Source organism: Lepeophtheirus salmonis, chromosome 2, assembly GCF_016086655.4.
Source record: "Lepeophtheirus salmonis chromosome 2, UVic_Lsal_1.4, whole genome shotgun sequence".
Classification (NCBI taxonomy): domain Eukaryota; kingdom Metazoa; phylum Arthropoda; class Copepoda; order Siphonostomatoida; family Caligidae; genus Lepeophtheirus; species Lepeophtheirus salmonis.
The window spans coordinates 3,996,343-4,021,431 of NC_052132.2; the positions used below are offsets into that span (position 1 = coordinate 3,996,343).

The following is a 25,089-nucleotide window of genomic DNA, read 5'->3' on the forward strand; positions in this document are numbered from 1 at the left end:
AGTAAAACTAGTAATTATAATTATGTTTGTGGTTTTATTATATAAAAAGATTAAAAATAAAGTTTATTCTATTACAATGTATATTAAAATGATTAATAAAGTTTATTTGAATGTATTATAAAATAAATTGATTGAATAATCTTTAGACGAACCTCCATGTTGTCCCAAATAAAATATTCCAGCAGGTTCAATTTTACTGCTTGAAAGAGCTACGTATAGTTGTCTATGAGTGAACAGTTTATCTGATAAATATAATCCCACATATGAAAGTTTATTATTAGATGGTTCTTATATACATTGTTATTTATCGTATTGTATGATAGTTGATTCTATCTAACCATTTATTTTTTTTGCAATATTTATTGCAACGGTAAACGCAGGTTCCTCAGTAATTTAACACATGATAATGACTATCAGTATTTCTCAGCAACACCTTAGAATCTTGACTTTAGAATAAAACCCCGTTCATCCCGCAACTACTTCTATAGTATAATTACTATGCATTAATCTTAAGGAATTTATGCTGTTGAATCCTTAATAATTACCTGCTATTTTTTCGGTAATCTCTTGTTGGTGTAAAAATCCTAAAAATTCAAGAAAATAGGATTCTAAAAGGAAATCCTTTTGCAATTAACTTAGGCCTCCTTAATTTCATGACCAAAATAATTAACATAAAAATAACCTTATAAATATAAAGTATTAAAGAAAAGGTGAATTATTAATGTTGGATAATTTAATATAAATGTAGTTGAACAATAGGAGAGTGTATATATAATAAATGAAAACATTATGATTTACCCATCTACAACATTTTCATTTACGCCTTTGTTATTAAGATATAAAAATAATACTACAAAGCTTTTTGATCGCTGTTGTTACTTTAAATTCTTTGGTACTTTGTGCTACATATGTAAGTTACACACACACACTGTATACGTCTATTCATCTACATTTATTCACAGGTAAGTAAAATAATAGTATATTCTTTTGTACATAGAACACACTATTTTTTTATCTTTTCAAAAAAAAATTATGGCATATCTCATAAATATTTTATAATTTAGCCTTCAGTGTATAAATATACTTGTAAAAAGTACACACGTATACAATATATGAACATAACTTAGTATAAAACCTAACCGTTGGAAAGTCATTTCGAGAAAGCTTTTTTTTTTTTTTTTTTTTTTTAATTTAAAACTAATGTAAGGTTGCTATTTATATGAAGACACCTAGAGCTTTAAAAAAATGGTGTGGAGGTGTGTTTAAACAATGGAAACCGTATATTAACGCAGTCACCCTGAATTTTTTTTTTAAATGTTTGGGAGAAGAGCAACTTAGATTTCCTGAAGTCAATTATAACAACCTTTTAATAAGAAGGAATTAACTTTGCAAAGCGAAGAATATATTATTGTATTAGTAGATTAGGGATCTTGTCTTTTTGGAGATATTCGGACAATTAGCACTTTAGAGATCATGAAAGTAGAAGGAATTATATGGTGAAGGTTATGTATGAGTTTGTCTTTTATAAAGTATTCTGGGTTGGGCTAGGAAAGTTAAGTAGAACTCGACCCGTAGACTGAGGGATGAGGCCAGAATAAATCAAAGTTCATTAAGTAAATAACAAGGACTTTTTCCTTTATCTAACAATGAACTATAATAGTACAATTACAGGATGAACGTAATAGGTATCATGGTAAGGATTTTCTATGTCATCAAATATTAAAACTCTTGTATCAGAAAATTACTTGAAAAATATACTAATAGTAATATATAGTCCTCAAATCTATGTTCGTCTAATCATACACGGAAACTTATTCGAGCAATTGTGAATGATTGAGTTGAGATTCATTTCATCCTACAAACACAAAGCCAATTTATTTCTTTATATTTTCCAAAAATTGAATTTCAACTATTTGCTGACTCCAATTTGGAGGTAAAAAGAGAAGGTAGAACATGGGGTTAGAATCCTAAATAGTGTATCCTTACTTTCAATATGTATATGTATAATATAGTTTTCGCCCTTTTGATACCTACGATACTTGAGAGCCACATTAAGTTTAACATCATTTGATTGATTCACTTGGCAACAATTTCTTATGAAATCTATAATTTATCTCTGCCTCTTTAATGTAAAATCCATTTTTTTATTAAAAATGACCATGTATTATACAAAATGAAAAAAAAACACATTTTTTTCGAAGGAACTTCATGTTCACATTAAATATTTCATTGTATTTCTTATTAAAACATGAAATTGACTCTGGGATTTTATTGTCTATATAACTCAACATCCAAAGTAAGATTTGATGAATTAATTTCATAAAATGTGAGACATAGTTTACCCTATAACGCTAACGAGGCTCTTTTGTTTACCTAAAGATTTGGTATTATAATATAAATTATTATATTAATTTAATATAATCACAAAAATAAAGAGACAAAAAATCGATTAAATAAAATGTTTTTTTATTTATCCTCTATGTCTAATATCAATGAAAATATAATTTAATTGATATTTCTAGTATCTTAACTAATTTATGGTCTCTTTTGGGGCTTTTATTTATAAAAAAATTATTAAAGTGTGCAATTATTTGAATATTTAAAGAAGATAATTTTTATTGAAGGGAAAATTTAAGGAGATATTCATTGATTTCCGATAATGTAATAATATTGTATAATATTAATTTTTTGCAAATAATTGTTTGAAAAAAAAATTATTTTCTTTCCTCTTCAACACAATGAAGTCATTGTCCGTATAATGAACAAGCAGTTAAGGTGTTATTTATTTATACTTTTTTCATGGTAGGTTTTGACTTATTGAATAAGTACAATTATAAGTTTTGATTTGTTTCCACATTTTTTTCCCATGCTTTAAGATATGAAAAGTTTAAAATGTCTTATACCTTGCCTCATCATCTTTAATAATCCTTGAAATGCCAATTTCGATGATTTTTTTTAGTTTTTATCTTATTATCTATAGGCTGCAGCTCAAAAAAAAAGGACTTGAGAGGTTGCTTTAGAAATAATTAAATATTTTGTTTTTATTTTGAATAAAAACAAAATAACAAAACTTGTAAAAAAGGCTTTTGAAAACTTGGTCACTCAATATGACCACCTTTACAATCAATCACAGTTTTTACACCTTACAGGAACACCATATAGGAGTTAATGACAACTCCCTAGACAAGTTATCCCTCTCAACCAGTATGGCGACCTTGAGTTAGTCCATATTCGCGTGTTTCCCTCTCTCCAGTTACTCATACAATAAAGTCCAGTGTGTCCATTTCTGACGAGGAAGTGGCCACAACTTTTTAGAACAGAATCCAATAAAATTATTTCATGAATTTAATATTTAATAAATTTTACCCTCCAATTTTTGCTTGACTTGAGAGTTTTTCATCTTGATCACATTGAAACCCTGGCTCCTGGAGCATTTTACAATGTACATCATCCTCGCGAGCTCAACTTCAACATTTAAGGATCTGAGAGGGACTGTCTTTATTTTTTCTCACCCATAGTGACATGATGATGAGATACTTATTTTGTTTGTTTAAACAAAAAAAGTGGCTGTACTACAATGTCAAAAAAAAAAAAAAATATATACATATAAATCGATAAATCTTTCTGTATTGATGCGAAAATTAACATTTATCACCAGTCCACATTTTGCACCCCAACTCTGTACGTATCATAACTCCCGGGATTAATAAAGGAAAAACGGCGGTACTAAAAAAATATAAACCCATTTATGGTTTTTTTCTTTATATTTACACATTTTTTTGGGGGGTGGGGAGGGGGGCGAACTAAACATATATTCAAAAGATTGATTACTTAACTCAATTTCTTATGTTAGGATAGTTTTTCAATTACCAATTTGAAAAGTACTTTGATTTTCTATTTATATATTTTCTGAGACTTCAATAAAAACTAAAATTCTTCATACCTTAAAATATGGAGGAAAATGTATGAACATATCAAAATTTCAAAATGAATATTATCAAATTTGTCTAATGCTTAGTATTAGGGTTCCTTTCTTGGAATCCAGGATTATACACAAACGGAAAATTTCCAGAAGATATTTGTTACCCTTGAAAATCTTGCATTTAAATAAATAAATCTAATTTAATTCTATATAACTTTATATTACTGATCCATATCTGCACTAAAGTTCCATATTCCTATTATATCTATTTTTGAAGCAGTATGAGTTTGTAATAATTCAAATGTCGCATATCGTTATCAAAAAAGTTACATGGCTTCTACGGATGTCCAAGAGTGGACGATTAACACAATATATTTCAGAATTATTGACCCTCAGCTCCACCAAAAACTATACATTTAATTTTATTTCAACTTAGATTTTTTATTGTGTGTTACAGAATTACAAAAACAGAGCCTGGGGCTCAAAAAAATAAATAAACTACTGACTTTCAGTAAAAATAAAGAAATGAAAATGGAGAATATAGGTAAAAATTGCGTCAGATTTATTATTTGTTCTTAAAATGTAGAAAGAAATCATTAACTTTTTGATAATTTATTCTTTTTTAAAAGGAATCAACAATTTAATAAAATATTTTCTGGATCCTGCTCAAAGACAATTTCTAGGAAAATGAGACAACCTTTTAGTTAAATACTTGACAGAAGAAACAATTTGGATGTGTAGATATTTTGGGATAATTTTTTTAAAACCTTCACAGAGAAAAAAAAATAAAGGGGGAGTTCGTTTATAAAATAAATAAATATTTTGTGTAAAAAAGTTATTATTTATTATTGTGGCCTTATATTCAAGTATAAGTCAATAATTTACTTCATTATAATAGTTTTCTCATATTTAAGTTCATACGATTTACATTAGAAAGGGGGGCATAGTAGAAAAATATTTCTTTTGGTAAAAGATATAAAGTTTAAACCATATTGATCAATATTTAGAAGTTGGACAAAGGAATATAAAATTATTATAATGTTTAAATCCATTTCACTAATGATATTCATTTTAGGGAAAAAGTAATTTTATATTTTCCGGCTCTTTTTTTTAACTTAGTATATCTTCTTTATTATTGGACATTGGATCATACGATATAGCGTTGTAAAGATATAAATGTATACTACAAACGCTCTTTAGAAAGTATTGAACTTGGCCGGTTCAGTCCTGAATTATTGTGGTTCGAGTATGGATGTGTCAAAGGAAGAAATTCGTTATATTTTACATTGATACTACCAGATAGGGGCATACGTGTCGAAAACAACCAAGGAAATATGCAATATTTAAGGGACCAATACTCTTTTGGTTTATGTTGCACAACAGTGGTTCGATTGTTTTCCTCTGCTCAATTCTGCCATATACTGTGAATAACTAGACAGTTTGAATCGGGCAATCTAACAGATGCGGCCAGTATGGGTGAATAGCGTACAACAAGACATCACCAAGGAAACACCATGCCGCACAAATCTTTGATGACGTGTCAGAAGCTCTGATAGGAAGTTCTTATTCATGCACCCTACAGTACCTGTTCCTGTCTATGACCAACACGTTTGGTGGTTCACGGAACAGATTTCGCTTCAATAAAGGCTGTGAGAATTGGTTGTCCGAGTGTTTTGCCAATGGGGACAAGGTCTTCTACGAAGAGTGCAAAATGAATTTGTATTCTCGTTGACAATATGTTCTCAAAAAGAACAGGGAATTTTTGGCTTAAATTAGATGATTTTATCACTTCTCATAAAGCATTGAAATTAGGTACTATTCAACAATTGATACCCAAAGTAGGCAATAATACTTACCTCATAAGAAGACGTGCACACCACGACGTATTAAATAATAATAATAAAAAAAGAACACACTTTATAACAGTTTTACTTTTTTTAATTTTTAAAAGTAGCTTTTTCCCTTCATTACAAACTACTTAATAGAAAAATGCTGTCGATTTATACCCCTATATATAGATATACGAGTATGTATGTATTTGAAGAGGCATTTACAATCTTTCTTTTCATATTTTCTTCTATTCAATTCACTTATTTTTGGAGTTTGCGCAACCCATTTTGTTCATCTCAAATATACCTTTGATTGTATTCATCATTAAAGATGTAAGCTTATCTGAGGTTTAGCATTATGCTTCACTACATGTACATACTTTATACTCCGAGTCATAATGGACTTTTAGATCCCCTATTAACTCCACTAAAAAATCAAATATAAATGAATGATATAAATAGTTGTATTGATGGGTAGTTACTATGTATGCATTTTGCAGAAAATATATTTGATAGCTTAATGTACTTAATATAAAGTAAGGATTGTATTTATAGAATCCTTGAGTTTGATTACTTTTGTATATGGAAAAAATCTAGACTTCATATTTCATATGTAGAAGAAACTCACACCTGCACACTCTGCATAAAAAAATGATTTTGTAAAAATATATTGTATGATGATCAGTTATGCTGATTGGCTACATTTCTTAGCTCACCGTTCATTTGGAGTTGGTAACCTGCCGAGTAATCTTTTGTTTTTAAGCTGCTATCATTATTTTTTAATTTCTAAAGAGTGAACTTCCTTCTTTACAAGATATTAACTCGACATTGACAGAACTCGCGCGCGCCTGTCAAAAAATCCCTACTGGAAAAAACCGCTCGTTTTGAATAACCCTTTATATCAAACAGGGTTGAATGTTTATATATAGTTTTGCAAGACATAATACCCCTAACAGAGTTGTAATTGTAAGTCCTTGTTGGACTCAGAGTAGAGTTGAGGATCGACTTCAGAGTAATTTTACTCTTTGTCATTGTTTATTTTCCTCTCTCCTTCGTCACAGCTCCTGGTAGCTGATCTAATGAAAAGTCATGACCGCTAACATGCCTAAAATGCAACCAATAAGAATCTTTTATTCATGCTGCATCACTTTGTAATCAAAATCCCCATTTATTTTACTCCAATTTGATCATGTTTGATTATTTGTCATGAATTGCAGTAATTAAGCATTCATCAATTCAGCACTGATTCATTTCGGACTACCTCTTTTCATTAAAATTATTTTCTTCCCTACACATTTATTTATTTATTATATGGCTGTAAGGATTTTTGTTTCGACGGCTTTAATTGTTATTCGAGCCAATTATTGAAGCTCCTCATAATAAAATGCATCAATTATTAATGAATGAACATTATATGATTGTATTTTGTGGAAAATTGTTATACAATTTACATTTAAAAGGAGCTCTTTTGTCAAAGAGTCATTTCAGCAAAATTGCAAGTAATTTGTGAACAAAAAAAAATTGGATTATTCCATGACATATGTGCTACAAATTTACCACTTATTTCTTGGAATTTTTTATTTTGTAGTGTGTATCTTATGTTTACTTAAAAAAAAAATAATAATAAGTAAACATGTACTTATTCATTATATTATGCACAGACACATTATATTGACAAGCAATTTTTTTTTAAATTCGTCCTGCTTTGAGGTACTACATCTCATCTACCACTCCTTCAATTCTCAAATTTTAATATCACTTTGTTCTAAAAATATCACTTTTTCAATTTAAAAACTGACTTTATGATTTAAGATCATTTTTGTTGGTTTTATTCGTTAACATTAGTACATAATTATTGGTTAGATAATTCAATTATATTTTATTGTAGATGAAGAAAAAATAGAATATTACTACAATGAAAACAGTTAAAAATTTGACATAACTGTAGCCAAATATTTAAGGGCTGTTAATTTTTGATTATTAAATAGATAGGCAGAAAAATGGTACTAAACGTATAAATAAACAGATATTGTTTAGATAATAAAAACTAACATAAAGTTTTTTTTGCCAAATTTTCTCCGAGATATTCGATAAAAACTTATTTTAAAAAGTAAAAGTAATTGTTTGGTGGATAAATATTTTTATAATAATTCTGTGAGTTTTTCATTTTTATTTCTGTAAACTAACTAACCATTTGAATAATTGATTATTTTGCTATTAAGGGATATATTTTATTTAAATAATCCAAATTAACTTATAAAGGAGAAATTTGAGATATTGAACGCTCAGTAAAAACATTAATTCTTCCTCAATACTTTTTTATTTGTTTAGAGGGCTTACATTAAGGGGTGTGAAAGTTGCTTTAATCTTCTTGAAGATAAATCAAATATAAAAATACATATTGGTAATTTTAATAGACTTTAATGGACGATATAACTGCTGAAAGATATTACTATCAAACTAAAGTGTTCCTTTTTTTACTAAAGGTGGATTACCACATCTATTAGACGTGTGGAGGGAATTTGTGTCTAAGAAATTTGCAAGGTATAATATTTTAACCTAAATAACAATCCCAATCAAAATAAATAGGTTCTGTTTTATAAAAATGTTCTTGTTTGTAGAGAAAAATTCCAGTGTTTTGGAGTTTGTAATCTGAAGAATGAATTTTCTTTTACCTAGCTTAGTGAACTTACGTTATAATATGTATTTAAAACCTGATTGAATATTTGTTTGTATGCATAAAAGATGGATAGTAGGCTGAAAGATTTGTAGCAGAATTATAATTAGAAGTCCTTGTTGGACTCAAAGTATAATTGAGGGTCCACATTGGAGATATTCTTGCCAATGTCCATGTTTATTTCCTACTCCCCTCCTCGTTCGTCACAGCTGATTTGAGATAATCTAATGAAACTTCATCACAGCTAACCTACTCTCCTCTAAGACATTCTTCAAATTGTGAAGGTTGCCACGTTAATTTTTGGTTTTATTTTCGACCAAAAATGGCAAGTATGGTGATATTTTTAAGCTACTTCGTTGTTGTTTTTTCTGGAATTGGTAATATATAAAAATCATTTTCTATCCTTTTCTGTTGTCATTATTATTCAACTTCTTAGTAGTAAAATTTTTTTCTACATCTACATTTAATTATATTCAAACCCTGATTTAATAATTATGTGTGCTCATAAAAAATGAAGAAGAGCCTGAAGATTTGTTACAAAGTTACAATTGTATGTTCTGATTGGACAAAAAGTAGAATTGAGGATCAAAATCAGTGTAATTCTAGTTGATGCCCTTCTTGATATCCTTCTCTCTCCCCTCCCCTTGTCACAGCTCTTTGTAGCTGATCTAATGAAAAGTCATAATAGCTAAACTGCTTTCCTCCAACCTTTTTTTCAAATAGTTTCGGTATTTTGGTTTTTTCAATAATCAATTCTTTACTTTCAAATTAAATTTTCTTTAAATTTCTTTTTATGACGTTTTGTATGAAGTAATAATTACTTCCATTGCTAAAACGACTTTCTTTTAACAAGGTAATTTTTTTTTTTAAAGACCATTCCATTTTTGACAACTCTAACATTCTTTGTCACATACAACCACCATGACCATCCTCACAACTGGTTTAATGATTATTAAAACCAAACGTATTATAACACAAGGAATTTAAAATTCATCTTGTTAACTCAATTAATATATATATGTATATATCATATATTGCTGTTTTCCAATATATGTAGTTATGTAGTTTTTCGAGTTTGTAATAATATAATAAATGTAATGAAATCAAATGCATTTCCTTTTTATGTGATAGGTGAGATGACAAATTATTTTGTTTTATCTCATTTCAAAAGTTTATTATTGGATTTGAAATATACGACCTTTTTATTTACTATTTTGAAATTAATTATACACATTAGAAATATCTTCTAATAGAAACACTTACTTATTCATGTCTAAAATATTCTCAACACACATAATATTAATCATATATGTAATTGCTAGGATATTACAGGAAAAATATACATTCACAAACGCGGCCGTTACTAAAGTATAAACGTATCATGTAACACAAATATATCGTTAGCAAATTAGAAAACATCAACACCATCATTACATTTATGGTTGTTGCAGGTAGTCCAGATGAAAATGCCAAATGTATTTGCAACTTTTAAGGCACTGACAGCGGTGCAATGGAGATCTCATAACTGTTGCCTTTTTTTTTGTTACTCCGACATTTGTATACCTACACACATTGGATTAAAAACAACTTTTTTTTTTGTTTCAGCTGTCGTTCGGTTGCATAATGAAAGCTAGTAATAAAAAAGACAGTATAAACTCTGAAATAAATTCTACTGCAAGTGTTGGGTTCCCACTCGTCACTTCTTATTGTTAGACATGCTATCTTCATTTTAATAAACGAAAACAAACTCATTTCAATTACTCCTTTTATTTAAAAAAAAATATTTTAAAGAATTAACTTATATCATAGGTTTTTAACCTCGATTATAAACATTCTAATCTAATCGCAATCCCTTACTGGGCTGAATAGGCATTCCTGCATTATACTTCATATTATATCAAAATTAACCTTAATATTGTTCTTTGTAGTCAATAAAAATGACTGTAATTTATAAATTATTCTCCAGTATTTATCCTAAATAAGACATCCCTTACTCAACTTCCATTATTTTTAAATACCTTACAGTATGTGGAAGTCATAATCATCAAGAGCTCAAAAGTGATTGAGATGAGCACCTTGAAGTTTATTAACTAGTGAAAAAACACATCTTCGTTCCTTAAAATTCAAAATATAAACATTCAGCCTCAATTGCAGCCATTGAACGAGGTTGGAAGGCCTTGCTCACTCTGTTGACATACTCCTCAGATATTACCATCGACTCCCACTCAATGGAAACTCATGTTCAGCTCAACAGTATTTCTGTGGGACAGAGCACATGCTTTGGCCTCAATGGCATCCCAAATCCTATAATCAAGTGGAATCAGATCTGGTGAAGAAGGAGGCCTTAATGTCCAGGGATACAAAATTACCTTAATCCAATTTCGGAGTTTTTTGGCCTTGGTCTATCCCGTAACATGTACCATTACTGTGATAAGCTGGCGTGTTCCATGGACGTTGCTCTAAAGACCAATGTCTTTCACACCATGCTGATCGTCCCTTTACTAATGTTGTGCTTTTTGTTAGCCTGTGCATCGAGGTTTGAGGATTTGTCTTAATACTGTCTCCCAAGACATACATGAACTCCTCCAATCGCATGATGTTGTGATCCCCACTCTCAGGCTTTCATTCATAGCTGCTATCAGCGTCAATCGCCACCGTGATACTCAAAAGAGTGGATATTTTTAATTTTAACATTATTGATAACCTGGGTAACAGGAACTCCCATGTGGAAAAAATCAAGCACTCTACATTTATTTGACAATATAACGAAATCGACTTTGTTTACAAAATATTCTATTTTGTCAAAGGGAAGTTCTCAAGAATGTTCTTTCAAAAATGAATTCTTAATTGCCTTACGTTAATATGTTTGGAATTTATTTAAGTTTTAATGCATCATGCATTTTATGTAAACCACAATATATGAATGATATATATTAAAACTTCGATATTTAATTTGTTATTAGCTCTAACTAACTAATAAATTACCCTCTCAAACAAATACAATATAAGAAGTATATAATAATTAAAAAACTAAGAAATTACATAGAATGTAGTTAAAAAATATGATACTCACAAAATGTTATTTTATGAGTATTTCAGACTCTGGGTGGTAAACCCCCCAAAGAAATAATGGAGGATTAAATATATATTAATATCCATTTTGATCTTCTTTTCAGTTCCGCCCACTGTACCCATAATAAGGAACATGGATACTGGTGAAATAGTGAAAGGATACCTTGGACCATTCCAAATTGGATCTCGACTCTCACTCAATTGTCAAGTCAAAGGAGGTAAGAACATAAATATTTTGTACAAGGTTCGATGTACTAATTGCAAATTATTTGTCCTAAATTATTTAATAACGACGTTAATGATTCTTATGACTCAATATTCATAGTACCTAACAATTGAATTGGATTTATTAAAAATAAAAGGTTGTTATGCATTTATGAGTATATAACCCTGGAAATTTGACATTCATAATAAGCTACAGAATAGTAACTTAATTAATTTTGATTTAAGTAGTCAAAAACTACACAATTTTATGTCGATCATCCTTGGAATACTCAACTATTGCAATATCCTTACCCCAAATACTGTAAATCTTTGTGATGTGGTTAGGAAATAACCTATGGAAAATTTTATTTTTCTAAGAAGACATTTTTAAGTAACACATCTAGTTAATAATTTGAAAGGAAACAAAGTTCTCTATTTCATCAATAAAGATTAAAATACAGAATTAATCATTATTTTGCATCAATGTATTAAGATGGACATTTTCCACGAATAAGAAATATTAATAAAGTTTATTTCTAAAGCTTCCCTATAAGGAAAAGAGAGAATAGCATAAGAAAATTTTCATTTTTCTTTACTGAAAATTTTTCAAACTTATTTCATTTGTCCTTTTTTTTTTCTATACAATAGTTTTAGAATTAAACTTTTTTATAGGTTAAAACAATGTATATGAAAGTAATATTTATTCAAAATCTATATTTACAAAGTAAATTTTTCATTATTTGATCAAGATTGGTGACCTTAAACAGGAGCTTGTAAGATAATGCGATTTTGCATAAGTAGTTTCATACTTCAATGTAACTTTTCCACGTAACCCCTAATATAAATTCGAAGAAAGTAGAAAATCAAACCTGCTTAAATATCCATATATTTTATTTATTTCTTTGTTAACTGTCCATGATAAGAACATGGAAAACTGTTCTTCCCCTTTCATCAAAGAAAAAAAATATGGTTAAATAATTAATTAAATAATTGATTTAACATTTATAATAAAAATTGAAGCTTTCTGTAATGTTTTTAAAAGAAAGAAAAGCACTTGGAGCACTTATAATATTTCTAGTAATTATGTATAAAAAGAGTTCCAACAGAGTAGCTCAATTTTCATCTACTCAATCATCTTATATTAATAAGATAAATTATTGATTAGGTTTTAATTCATTTTTTTCATAAAATTTTCATTAATTACATATTTTGCAAATTGTTAAATCAATAGCCTATACACATATTACCGAAGCAAACATATGTACTTTAGTCATTCGGGTATATGTATGATGTTTATCTTTCATCTTAATTATTTTTCGTATTATAAAAATATCTTATACACAGGGGTGACGCTAGTCTTCCTTATTTTGGGATGCATAGCCCCAAAAAATTAGCAAGAGGAAAATGGTAGTACTTGCAAATAAAAGTTAGTCACATGTATTTAGTATCTGTTGACAGTTACTGATCAAAGTTTTAGCCATTTTGAACAAGCAATTGAAACATAACAGTCGTTTAAGAAAGTAGATGTCAATGTTTTTGTAAAAATTGACAAAGTTGAATATTTATCTCATGTCCGTAATTGTAAAAATGTTGGAACAAATACTAAAAAGGTGATATATAATCTTCTTCCATTTAACAAAACCACTCATATCAACTGTATCTAATAACCGTTAAATAGCAAGTGCACATTTAAAATGGCTGAAACTACGGTGAGTATCTTCCAATAGGTGTGAATAGCTTTTATATACGAGCACCAGGATCTTCATATTGAGGTCGAAAACTTTCAGACCGCCCTCGAATATTCATAAAATACTTGTAAGATGGACCTAAAATTGAATCAATTTTACTTTTATAAGCTTTTCAGGACAATTAGTAATATTGTTTTTAAAAAAAAATCTGATTTTTCATTCAATTCACTCAAATTTTATCACCTGCCTCAATACTCAAATCTTATATCATGGTAACATAATGAAATGCCCTAATTTCCTTGATGGGACATTCTTTTAGATTGAAGGAAGAACGAGATTATGTTATTATAGGTACCCAGGAGTATAACTATGTTTTACTGATAGAGATAAATTGAAAATGATTTGGTATAAACGCCATATTTGTGTGTTTTCTTAGCAATTTAAACCCAAATGTTTAATTCCTTATCAAGAATGCATAATTATAAAGTGGTACAATTTCTCAACCACTTCTATTATTTCTAAATATATATTGTGCAAAAATAATTTTCTTAATCTCGTGTGTAGATTCGTTTTACGATAAGTGTTGTTGGTATATTCCATATCAAAAGGAAAGAAATAATCCTAGGTATATATTGAAATCATTTTTTTAGAGAGGGGGAGGGAATCAGTTAAAACATTTGCTAACAAAGCGAGGAGAGACACAAAGAAAGCTACTTTTATCGTATCCATATACAAATATATACATTAGGGGGGTTTGTCTTGAATTTCGAATGGGGAAAGTGCTGAAGAGGAGTCATGTGAAGAAAAATAACTGATGCAAAATTTCATTCTTCTAAGATGTCATCCTTAGGGTCCCGATCACAAATTAGGTAGTAACACAAATGCCAATGGGCCGTAAATTGATTTTGAGCCGAAAGTATATAGTGTATAAAAAACAGGGGACATATTTTGAGAAATTTATACTTTGAAAGTCAATGTAACTGTTTTCTTAGTCACTCAGCACAAGGTGTGAGCCAGTATTGAAAATGTTTGGCCTCTGTTTTGTTTTGGTCGCACCACTGATCTTGTTCTTCTCATCAGTATTCCCGAATTTGCATATTTTTGACAAGACTAGCCAAATTTGAGAGTATTTCAAAGAAGATTCCTCACTTACTGGCTAGATATTTTGTAAAAATATCGTGTCAATAGCTATGAAACCTACTGATAGAAAGTCAAAGAGGTTTACTCTTGAGGTCATTCTTGACTCAAAAGCATCAACAACTCTGTATGAAGCATTGTAGGTGTCTTATGAATGACAAATAACATTATGTTAAGCGTGTGGTTTTCTTTTCCGATGAAAAAATTGAGGGAATGCGTATTAACTTAACGAATAAATGTTCTCTAACTCATAATTGCAATATAAGGGAGCTTCTTTTTATACAAAATGACAGTATATTTAAGATATTTTAAGAATTGGGATCGTACCCTGTTTGTTTGTTCTAAAATGGGTTTCCATATTTGAAAGGTTGGGAATCACTGCTGTATATGAAACTATGAACATCTTTTTTAATTTTTCCTCTCTGAAAATGTAACACTCTATACGTGATCTTAGAATTTTTCTTAAGTTACTCTCTTATTCTTCTCTGTAGGATGAAATAAACACACAACTCTGCAGACCCCAAATAAACACAGTATTTTTCTTTTCCCAATTGAGTCATTTATTTTACTCATTATATATTTAAGTAAAATTGGACCAAATATGTTATATTTAACATTTAAAAAATGTCAAACTACAAGTTTGTGCAAAAAATAGTCTTCTTTACAGTTTTGTAAAAAGCTTAACTTACACAATTATTTTAGGGGAAAAATTAAATTTTGATCTTCAAAATTATAAATAAAAAAACTTATCATTTATGACAAATATCGTTGAACATGTTTATTCCCAAAGTATCACAAACAAAAATGTATACAAATACAAATTACGCATTAAAAAGTATTATTCTATAAATTATATTTAAGAAATAGGATCTATCACTCAAGTGGGAATAAAATGGAAAACATAACGACGTTGAAAGACGGCAGTGTACGGTGATAAAAATTCAGTATACAATTGCCATGTAAAAAAAAACACACACACAAAAAAACTGAAGATGGTAATCCTGACAATTTGAAGGAGTTCAAGAATAATGATCTTGACGTTTCATTATATCAACTACAATAAGTTGGGACAAGAAATGAAGGAGAAAAGGGTATAAACAAAGGCATTTGCCTGTTTTACTCTGATGTCGATTCCCAATTCTACTCTGAGTCCAACAAGAACTTAGAATTTTATTACTGGGAAAAATTATAAGGGTCTGTTAGGAGCATGCACAAATTTTCAATCAGGTTTTTTCAATAATTAAATCTATTTAGGAAAGGATGTTTACTACTGAGTAATTAAATAATACTGACAACTACTTTAAAAAAAAATATTTTCTAGATTCCAAAAAAATAGGGCAACAATTTAATTCATCAGAATTACATATTGACAATGTTTCTATAAATCTATATGGCATTTAAGAAAAAACTATATTATGAAGATTAATAGGTTAGAGATTGCGTATCTTAATGATTTTATGAAATAAATTAAAAATTGTTTCCTTTTTTATTCAAACCTTGACCGAGATGTCCAACCATAAAACTTATAAACAATGTCATTGTGCATAGGTTATTTCTTACTATCTGGCAACAGGGTGTCCACGATAAATTGGAACTATCTTTAAAATTCAATCTGCTTTATAAAATGGAATTTGGAGTGTATTTGTTAATATAAAAAAGTTAGACATGATATTAAACAATAAATTTATTCAACATGTCCTCCCTCAGCTGCCACCATCTTCTCCATCCTGTCCCTAAAGGATTTGCAAGACCTGATGACTTCCGCGGAATCGACAGCATTCCACTTCCTCGTAATGGAGTCCTTCAGGGCCGCGATGCTCTTGTGGCTGACCTTGCACACCTCCCTTTCCAACTTCCCCTACCAGTAGTAATCACGCAGATTGAGGTCGGGTGAGTTGGAGGGCCAGGTGTTGCGATCCCAGAAAGTGATGTCACGGGAGTTGAAGAGGTTAGTGGTCCTCATGGTGATGTGTCCGGGCGCTGAGTCTTGTTGGAATATGAGCTCCCTCCCAGCTGCTGTATCCTTCATCCAGGGTATGACGAACTCCTCCATAACTTGCAGTACCTTATTGCGTTAACCCTTTCCTTGTGATTGAAGAAGAAAGGAGGTGTCAACACACCGGTGCTGCAGATGACACCCAGGGTCATCACGGAGGCCGGGAACTTTATGGTGAAGACCACAGTGACCTCTTCTCTCTCCATGGCAAGCCACCTGTCATTCTGGACGTTGTAGCTTCTGTCGACAGTCCAGTTCTTCTCGTCAGAGAAGAAGATGATTCTTCCTCCATGGCTCTTCAGGTCATTGAGGAGACTCTTACCGTTGGTGAGCCTGGTGGCCTTCATGAATGCCGTGAGGATGTGTTGTTTGGTCATTTGGTATGACCTGTACCGGAGGTTCTCATTCACACACTTGGATACCAGCTGTTTGATCATTCCACGGTTCTTGGCCAACCTGGACAAGGAAGTCCCCAACGAAGCCTTGGTGGACTTCCGGAGGCCTTCAAGAAAGCGGGGAGTGCGGATTGGGTCACTTCCCATGTTGTGGGCCTTGCAGCAGACCTTCCCTTCAACCTCCAAGGCATTGAAGAGCCGGTACACCGTGGTCTTGGGGTAGTTAAGAAGCTTGTAGATAGCAGAGGGCTTGTGTCCCGTGCGAACCAATTTGAGGTTGGTGTCTCTCCTTGCTTGTTCCATGATGACTAGTGTTTGTTGTCAAATCAATTGGGGGTGGAAGTTATAGTGTCTTGTTCACGCAACCTTTTATATTAGTATGATTTGACCCCGAATCTCCACATTATGGATCTGGATGAAGTTTTAAGTAGTGCCAATTTATCGTGGACACCCTGTATATTAAATATTTTTTAAATCACCATCATAGCTGTTTACGCAATTCGAACACATCTGTATAATTGTATAAGCTAGCCATGTGTACATCCTCACGGATAAGAAAGTGCTGTAGCAACCCAGATATATTCCGCTATATCTGTGGATGCTTCACTTTATCACCTCAAAGACGGGGCATAACTCACTTCATTAAGAGTGTGTACCTTGCTTATTTTAAAGTACCACTTGGAGACCAAAACAAAAAATGGGCACCTGACATAGTATGCACGACTTGTCTCGAAACTCTGAGATCTTGGTCTCCAGGGAAAAATGCTAAGCTCAAATTTGGTAACTGATGATTTGGAAGGAACCAACAACGGCCAGTTCCTTATTTGGACGAAATAACTGTACTTGTTTTCACCAAGTTAGCAAATATTGATGATGAAGCACATACTTCAGTCGATTATGATGGTGAAAAAGATACAGATGCAAATTTCACACCATTGGGTTCATTGTTTGGTTAACCTTTTCTGTATAGTCAACCTGAATTGAATGACCTGGTTCGTGATTTGAATTTACCTAAACAATCTGCTGAGTTGTTGGCTACCAGACTGCAAGAGCGAAAAATGCTTGCTCAGGGCACAAGTGTCACATTTTATCGTAACAGAGATGTAAAACTAAGGAAGTTATTTGATTCTGACAATCACTTTGTATAATGCAGTGACTTTGAAGGGCTTTTTGTGGCCATGAGATTATCTGTGTATCATTTAAGTGAGTGGAGACTCTATTATTGATAGCTCAAAAAGAAGTTTAAAGTGTGGTTTACTTCATCATGGTAACATATATGTATTACTATTGCACACTCAGTCTCCATGAAGGAGGAGTACGGAAACATCAAAATAGTACTTGAACGATTGAAATACCTCGATCACCAGTGGTTAATCTGTGTGGATTTAAAAATAGTGAACTTCCTTTTGGGTCAACAAGGAGGTTACACAAAATACCCTAGTTTTCTTTGCTACTGGGACAGTAGAGCTGACAAGGATCACTGGGTTAGAATGGAATAACCATCAATGCATACGTTGGTACCTGGAGAGAAGAATGTCATTAATGCACCACTAGGCGATCGAAAAAACATCATCCTTCCACCATTGCACATCAAACTCCGTACTATGGAGCTGTTTGTAAAAGCTCTTGATCACAATGGTGGTTGTTTTCAATACATGTTCAACCTTTCCGAGTTTAGTGATGCGAAGAAAAAGGCAGGGATATTCGATGGACCCCAGATCAGAACATTACTCAGAGACATACATTTAATTGAGAGGATGCCCGCTGTCGAATCTCGAGCGTGGACTGCATTTACTAATGTGGTGCAGGGTTTATTTAGGACCAAGAAAAACGACAATTACCAAGAGATTGTGGATGAACTTCTCCTTCGTCTACGAGAGCTCGGGTGCAAAATGAGCATCAAACTGCACTACTTACACGGTCAGCTGGACACGTTTCCAGACAACCTTGTTAGTGACGAACAAGGTGAGATGTTCCCCCAAGACATTAAAGTCATGGAAGACAGATATCAAGGTTGCTGGGACTCTCATACGATGGCTGATTACTGGTGGAGTTTGATGAGGGATCATTCAGATGTTCTACATAAGAGGGCGTTATCAAAAAGGAAGTTTACCCCAAAAATGAACTAATATGTTTGTCTACAGACAAAAATACACTTTTCCTGCATCTACTAGTTTGATATAAAATTCTATGTTTGTAATAAAATTGAATTTTGTCAAATATGTGTTAGTACTTTCATGTTTTGTATGTTTAAACAAAATTAGATTATTGAAAAATAAAATAAAACGTTTTAATCAACCTATAGTTCAAAACCCTCATGTTATAACCAACAAGTAGTGACACATTGAAATCAGCAGCCAATATGCAAATAAAATCACAAAAAATAAAAATGATGTATTATTTTTCTCTCGTAAATTAAGAATTTTTAGTATGTGTTGTAGTATTTTTTTCATCACCCCTTAATTCAAAAACTTGATGTGATAGGCAAAAACTAATGACAGATTTAAAATCAGCAGTCAAAATGAAGTTAGATTCACTTTTAAAAAACCCATGTAAGAAAAATTGTGTTGGCCAGTGTAATATAGTTAATCACATACAAATAGTTCATTGATTAATCTACGCCATTTTTAATCTACTATCGCACGTCTTTACCAGATCCCTACTTCAAGTTTATATTCCATATGGAAGAGTAATAGTAAGTTACTAGTTTCTCAAGATAATATTGAAAGGTACTTCAAAGTAGAGGTAGATTATGACCTACTTGATCCCGACTAGGTTTTAGACTTGAATGCTGAGGAAGATGTTCCAAGAACTTCAAGTATGCTAAAACTTCAGCGTTTATATAAAATTCTAAATATTAAATCAATAACTTATGATATCCACACACTTAGATCATGGAATTAATGTTAAACCTCAGGGTTTTGTAGGATGTAGAAGAAGAGGATCCCTTCTTTCGACCTCAAAAAAAAAAAAAACCTTCCAAGTCTTGTGTTCAAGTCTCTCAATATGTTTGGGTAAAGGAGGATATATGCCTTCAATTGCTAAAACAATTAAAGCACGAACTTCGTCGAAACTTGCGATAACCATATGAATACTTTTCTCAAATGTTTAGAGAAGACTTATTGGAAGATATAATTGCTAAAAAAAGTGCGTAAACACACAGTTCTTGATGGATTTTAAAGACCTAAAAAAAATTATTGGTATAATTTTACTAATTGGAGTGATTGAACTACCTACAATTGACGACTACTGAAATACTTACAACCAAATTTCCCAAATTGTGGATTTCGTTATTTATATAACTTTTTTTACAAAAGTTATGAAGTGTCCTTTACGAGATTTATTAGATTGATTGGGAAACAAGTGAGATCCCTCTTGGGATACTTATACTCTTACTAATATTTACGTGTACTATTAAAAAAAATAGAAAACGATATAAATAATTGAATCTTAGAATTTTTAGGCAAACAATGTATATTTCTGACATTTTTCGATATGTTTATGATTTCCTGCTAAAGGGTTAATATATATTATGATATGATATCTTTTTTAAATAGACATTAGAGTGATATGTTGTAAAGTTAATGTAAAATTACACAGCATTAATTAAGCGTTTTTTTTATTTGAATAATATAGGGGTTTTTTCTTTTAAAATCGATTGGTTTTACATATTATATAATTAAATTACACTAAATCAAAAATTATATTTATACATTAATATTTGTAAGGGTCATATACTCAAAAACACCTACTATGGCTAATAATTCATTTTACTGTCTTTACTCACACAATTGTTAATTAATAATAATAAATTAGGTATTTTTCCTGCATATTTAACATAACTAATAGTGGAAAGGGGTATCATAAATAATATATAAATTACAAAACTTTAATGTGTACTAGGTTGAGTGCAAACCTTAGCATAGAGTCATTTTTCCTAAATTGATATTTTTTGTTATATACAACATCTTTATATAGCCTACATAAGGGCACCAATTTGAGCACTGTACCTTAAATGCTCCAAAGTTGTGGTCCAAGATGTATTTTTAACGTTTCGTACAAACCTTTACCTTTTGAAAATTTTAATAGTCCCTTACTGTGACTACATAAAATCTTCGTAAAAAGGTTTTATATCAAAATCTAAAATAACTTTTGCCCTAATCTTTCTTTTTAACATACAAACAAAGACAAAACATAACCTCTTTTGAACTTTGTTGCGAAAAAAATTATATAATACATCATTTGATATTATGCTAACTATTACTGGATTGCTCAGATATATCCATATTTTCCAATTTGTTCTTTACAGAGTACAGTTGTCCCCTCTCCATGGTTGGCATACAACGTTAAGTTAGATAAATTACAGAATTGCGCATAATTGACTGTTAAGAAGCACTTACTTTTTTATGTTTGTTCTTCTTTCTAAATTTATTATGAGTGAACTGTTCCATACAAATTGTCACATGAGATAGTTAACCAATTATAAAATAGTTCACAATTCCCAAAATTACGTATATAAAACAACATGTTTTAAGCCATTTGATTACTGCTCTACATTCAATCAATCAGAAGTTATTCATGGGTATATGCACTATCTGGCAGTTAAGGGAGTATTTCAACTTATATTTTAGTGTGTATTGTAATTAGGGCATTCTCCCTAAATGGCAGATAGCCCTATCTGCCATTTAAAAAAAAAAATTCAATTTAGGCAGTATAAGTAATAGTGATCACTATCAGGATACACTTTGTCTCTCAATAAATATTTAAATATTATTATCCTATGCAAAGTGTTTATACTCACCACCATTTAATATAATATTCACAGCTATAGAGATATTATTTTCGTCATATTACCTATTACTTCACTCATCAATGATGATATTCACAAAATTCCTCTCTGTCATCATCTAATAGAATTTTATAAAAAGTTTTATAAAAGATAGAAAAATAACTTTGCTAATCGAGAATTACATTAACTTTGATGAGTATTGATAGGCTCCATCAGGAATTATGAGTGATTAATTAATCAAAATTATCATAAAGAGTGAAGTAAACTGTTCAATTCAAACTCATTTAAAAAATTATAAATATTACAAGTCTATAAAATAGAAAGTGTTACCATAAAAATGTGTTCTATGTTTTTAATCCCACTGAAGTGATGCAACTTTTCACTTGACTCTTTTAAGCCATTAAACCAATATTTATAGATTTGTAACCATCTATTTCTTAATAACGATAATTAAAACAACATATCTTCAATGAAGTTAAAGTTCAATTTGTCTTTGATTAATATTTCAATCTTATACAAGGAAAATTAAAATACTGAAAGGGAATTATATTCACATTGATAAGATTATTTACAATTTATATACATTTGTGTGCTGTACCATGTATGTAAAAGCAAAAAGTGCAGTTACTTCTTTATTAAATAAGCTTATTATATAAAAAGTGTAATCAATAACAAAAACATTAAAAAATGCACAGAAGATAAAAATATAACTTTGATTAATAATACAATTTTTTCATATCGTTTGTATATTTCTTTCAATCTCAATCAAATAGCATAATAATGAACTCCCTACTAAAATATTCTCTTTATTTCTTTTTCATATTAGGAAAGCCCCCACCGAATCTCATATGGTATCGTGACGAAGTCCGACTTCTTGCCTCTGCTTGGGAGAGCTACGATTCCATTTCTGATACTCGAATCACGAATAATAATCTGACCATCATTAGTCTTGAACGCTCTGACGTACATACAAAACTTTTATGTCAATCATGGAATTATCCTGGAACACTTTATGGAAGTAGTGTCGAGTTGGATCTCATTTGTAAGTTCTTATTTTGTAAAAAAACACATTGAATTAAATTTTTTTGTTTCGTATCATTGTAGTTTTATTCAAGTTGCATAGATTGATAAAATTAAGTACATGCTTTTTTGTTTAATTATAATTTTTCGCTTGAAGAGATTTTTACATTTGTTTATCACTATTTCGTGAATTTTCATCATTTTGCATGTCTTTCTTACAAAGTAGTAGGTAGAGCTGTAATATCGCAAAATTTCTGGTATTTTTAAAGAAAAGGCCAAAAATTAAAATGATATCCCTTAAACTGAGGAGGAAAGTAGCTAAATTGTCATTAAGTATCACAAGGGGGTTTTCTAGCTTTCATCAATAGGAGCGGCTTACCTCCAAAAACTATCAACAGCGTCATATAGTTACTTATAAAAATAGGGTTATTTCATACATATATGCTCAAAGTTTAGGAGGGGCTCAAGCCCCCCTCCAAAAAAAAAGGAGTCACGGATATCCCTTGCATATCACTATATAGCTGTATGCTATATTGGAGGACTTACAGAATGGTCACCCAAAACTTGTAGTAGTTTGATTTTTTTTAAACGTGATTTCTGTGTAATCAAGAAGTTTATCTATATTTTTTTTTAAATATGTCCTCCTTCAAAGACACGCCGGCTAACAGATTAGCAGTTTATATCGATGAAAGTCGTGTCTATGGAATACAATGCTGTGATACAGGCAGCTTGTAGGAAACCCAAATTTGGATGAAAGGTGTGGTAGATATTCTTCTCCAAGACATCCCAAACTTCAATATCACGGGGGGTGGATGTTAGGGCTGGAGGAAGGACACATGGAGGCTGGCTAGAAGTCAGCCATTTTATTTCTGCAGAGGTTTTTGTTCTTCCTGATGCTATAAGAAGTCCGTAATTTATTTAATTGCAAACAGTTTCTCCAGCTTTTTCGGCCCTGACACCGGAGGAGAAGGGAGTATCGGTTACGCATCACCTTTTTGTTGCTGCTCCGACATTTTCAAACTTATAGAAATGTAATAAAAGCGGAATTGCTTTATGTTAGGTTCAGCTTTGTTCGGTGGCATAATGAAACCTTGTGATTAAAAGTAACAAGGATAAAATTGTATATGAATTCTAATGCAAGTTTTGGGTCTCTACTCTATACACTTTTTTTAACACTGTTACTTTATACTTTGATGTTCTCTATTCCATATATATAGAATAATAAAGAACAGGATTTAAAAAAAAAAAAATTACAAAAAGTGGCTAATGATGAACAATCATTGTATCTTTTTTTTTATTATTATTAAATGTATTTAGTAAAACAAATATATATATATTTATATTTTTTGATTTCATAAATAAATCGTCGACTTATAACTTAATTAATATCACTTACTGAATTTTAGATCAAGCGCAATCTGTGGCCATTCTTCATAAGAATAACATACTCAAAGCAGGCTCACAACATCAGTTCACATGTGAATCCCATGGTTCAAGACCTCCGGCTGTTCTTTCATGGTGGCTTGACAACGAACAATTTGAAACCAAGGCGCATAGTGTACAAATTGTAAGTTTTGAAATAATAGCACAGTTTACATATATAAATTGCATCATTAAACGTATTCATTAGCCCATTAATAAATGAATATGTTTTCTCAGAAAATATTTTAAGCATATGTGTTAAATCATTGTCTTTAAAAAAAATATTATTTTGTAGTCATATACTACAAGTAAAAAAACTATATTTATTTTAAACAAACTCAACATAAAGTTTTTTAACGATCATCACAAAAATTAACTTTCCATGACTTACAAATATGAAATTCACATAATTAATGATGAAAATGACAAGGATTGTTTAATGTTTTATTTTTTTAATTTTTATTGCAAATTGAGATGATATCTTGGCTTTTTATTGAATTTATCATTTCATGTTTGCCAGCCTTTCATTGTCGCTATTATGATGTTTATTTAAAGAAATTTATATATCTACTTTGTTAAAAGAAAATGCCTTATATTTATGCAGGGTACATATGCTAATATATATTTTTGTCTCCCAATGTAAATATACATTTCAACTTCAAGAGATTCATTGCTAAAATTATGACACATAAATCATAATACAAATAATGTTATATAGGAAAAGTATCCAACCTCAACATGAAGATAGCACCAAAACTTCAAGTTTTTGCACCGACTGTCCAAACAGTGAACTGCAAATATTTTGATAAATAATTATTTGCAGAGAAAAACCCTTTGTACTATTTGGACAAGTTAGAGAGATGGAAGCATCGCATGGATTATTATAAGGAGGCTATAAGGAAAAATGTTTATATTGTATCTTTCTTAGTTCGGAAACT

General features: G+C 30.6%; 1 protein-coding gene across 2 annotated transcripts in view; it reads left to right on the forward strand.

The window, feature by feature from the left end:
- The window catches only part of LOC121132586 (neural cell adhesion molecule 2), a 287,177-nt gene that overhangs the window by 143,507 nt on the left and 118,581 nt on the right, over nucleotides 1-25,089 (forward strand). For both annotated transcript variants that reach the window (XM_040728015.2, XM_040728016.2), the window contains exons 2-4: nucleotides 11,605-11,718; nucleotides 22,536-22,751; nucleotides 24,136-24,296. In XM_040728015.2, the coding sequence (XP_040583949.2) occupies nucleotides 11,605-11,718; nucleotides 22,536-22,751; nucleotides 24,136-24,296 (491 nt within the window). The remainder of the gene's footprint in view (nucleotides 1-11,604; nucleotides 11,719-22,535; nucleotides 22,752-24,135; nucleotides 24,297-25,089) is intronic.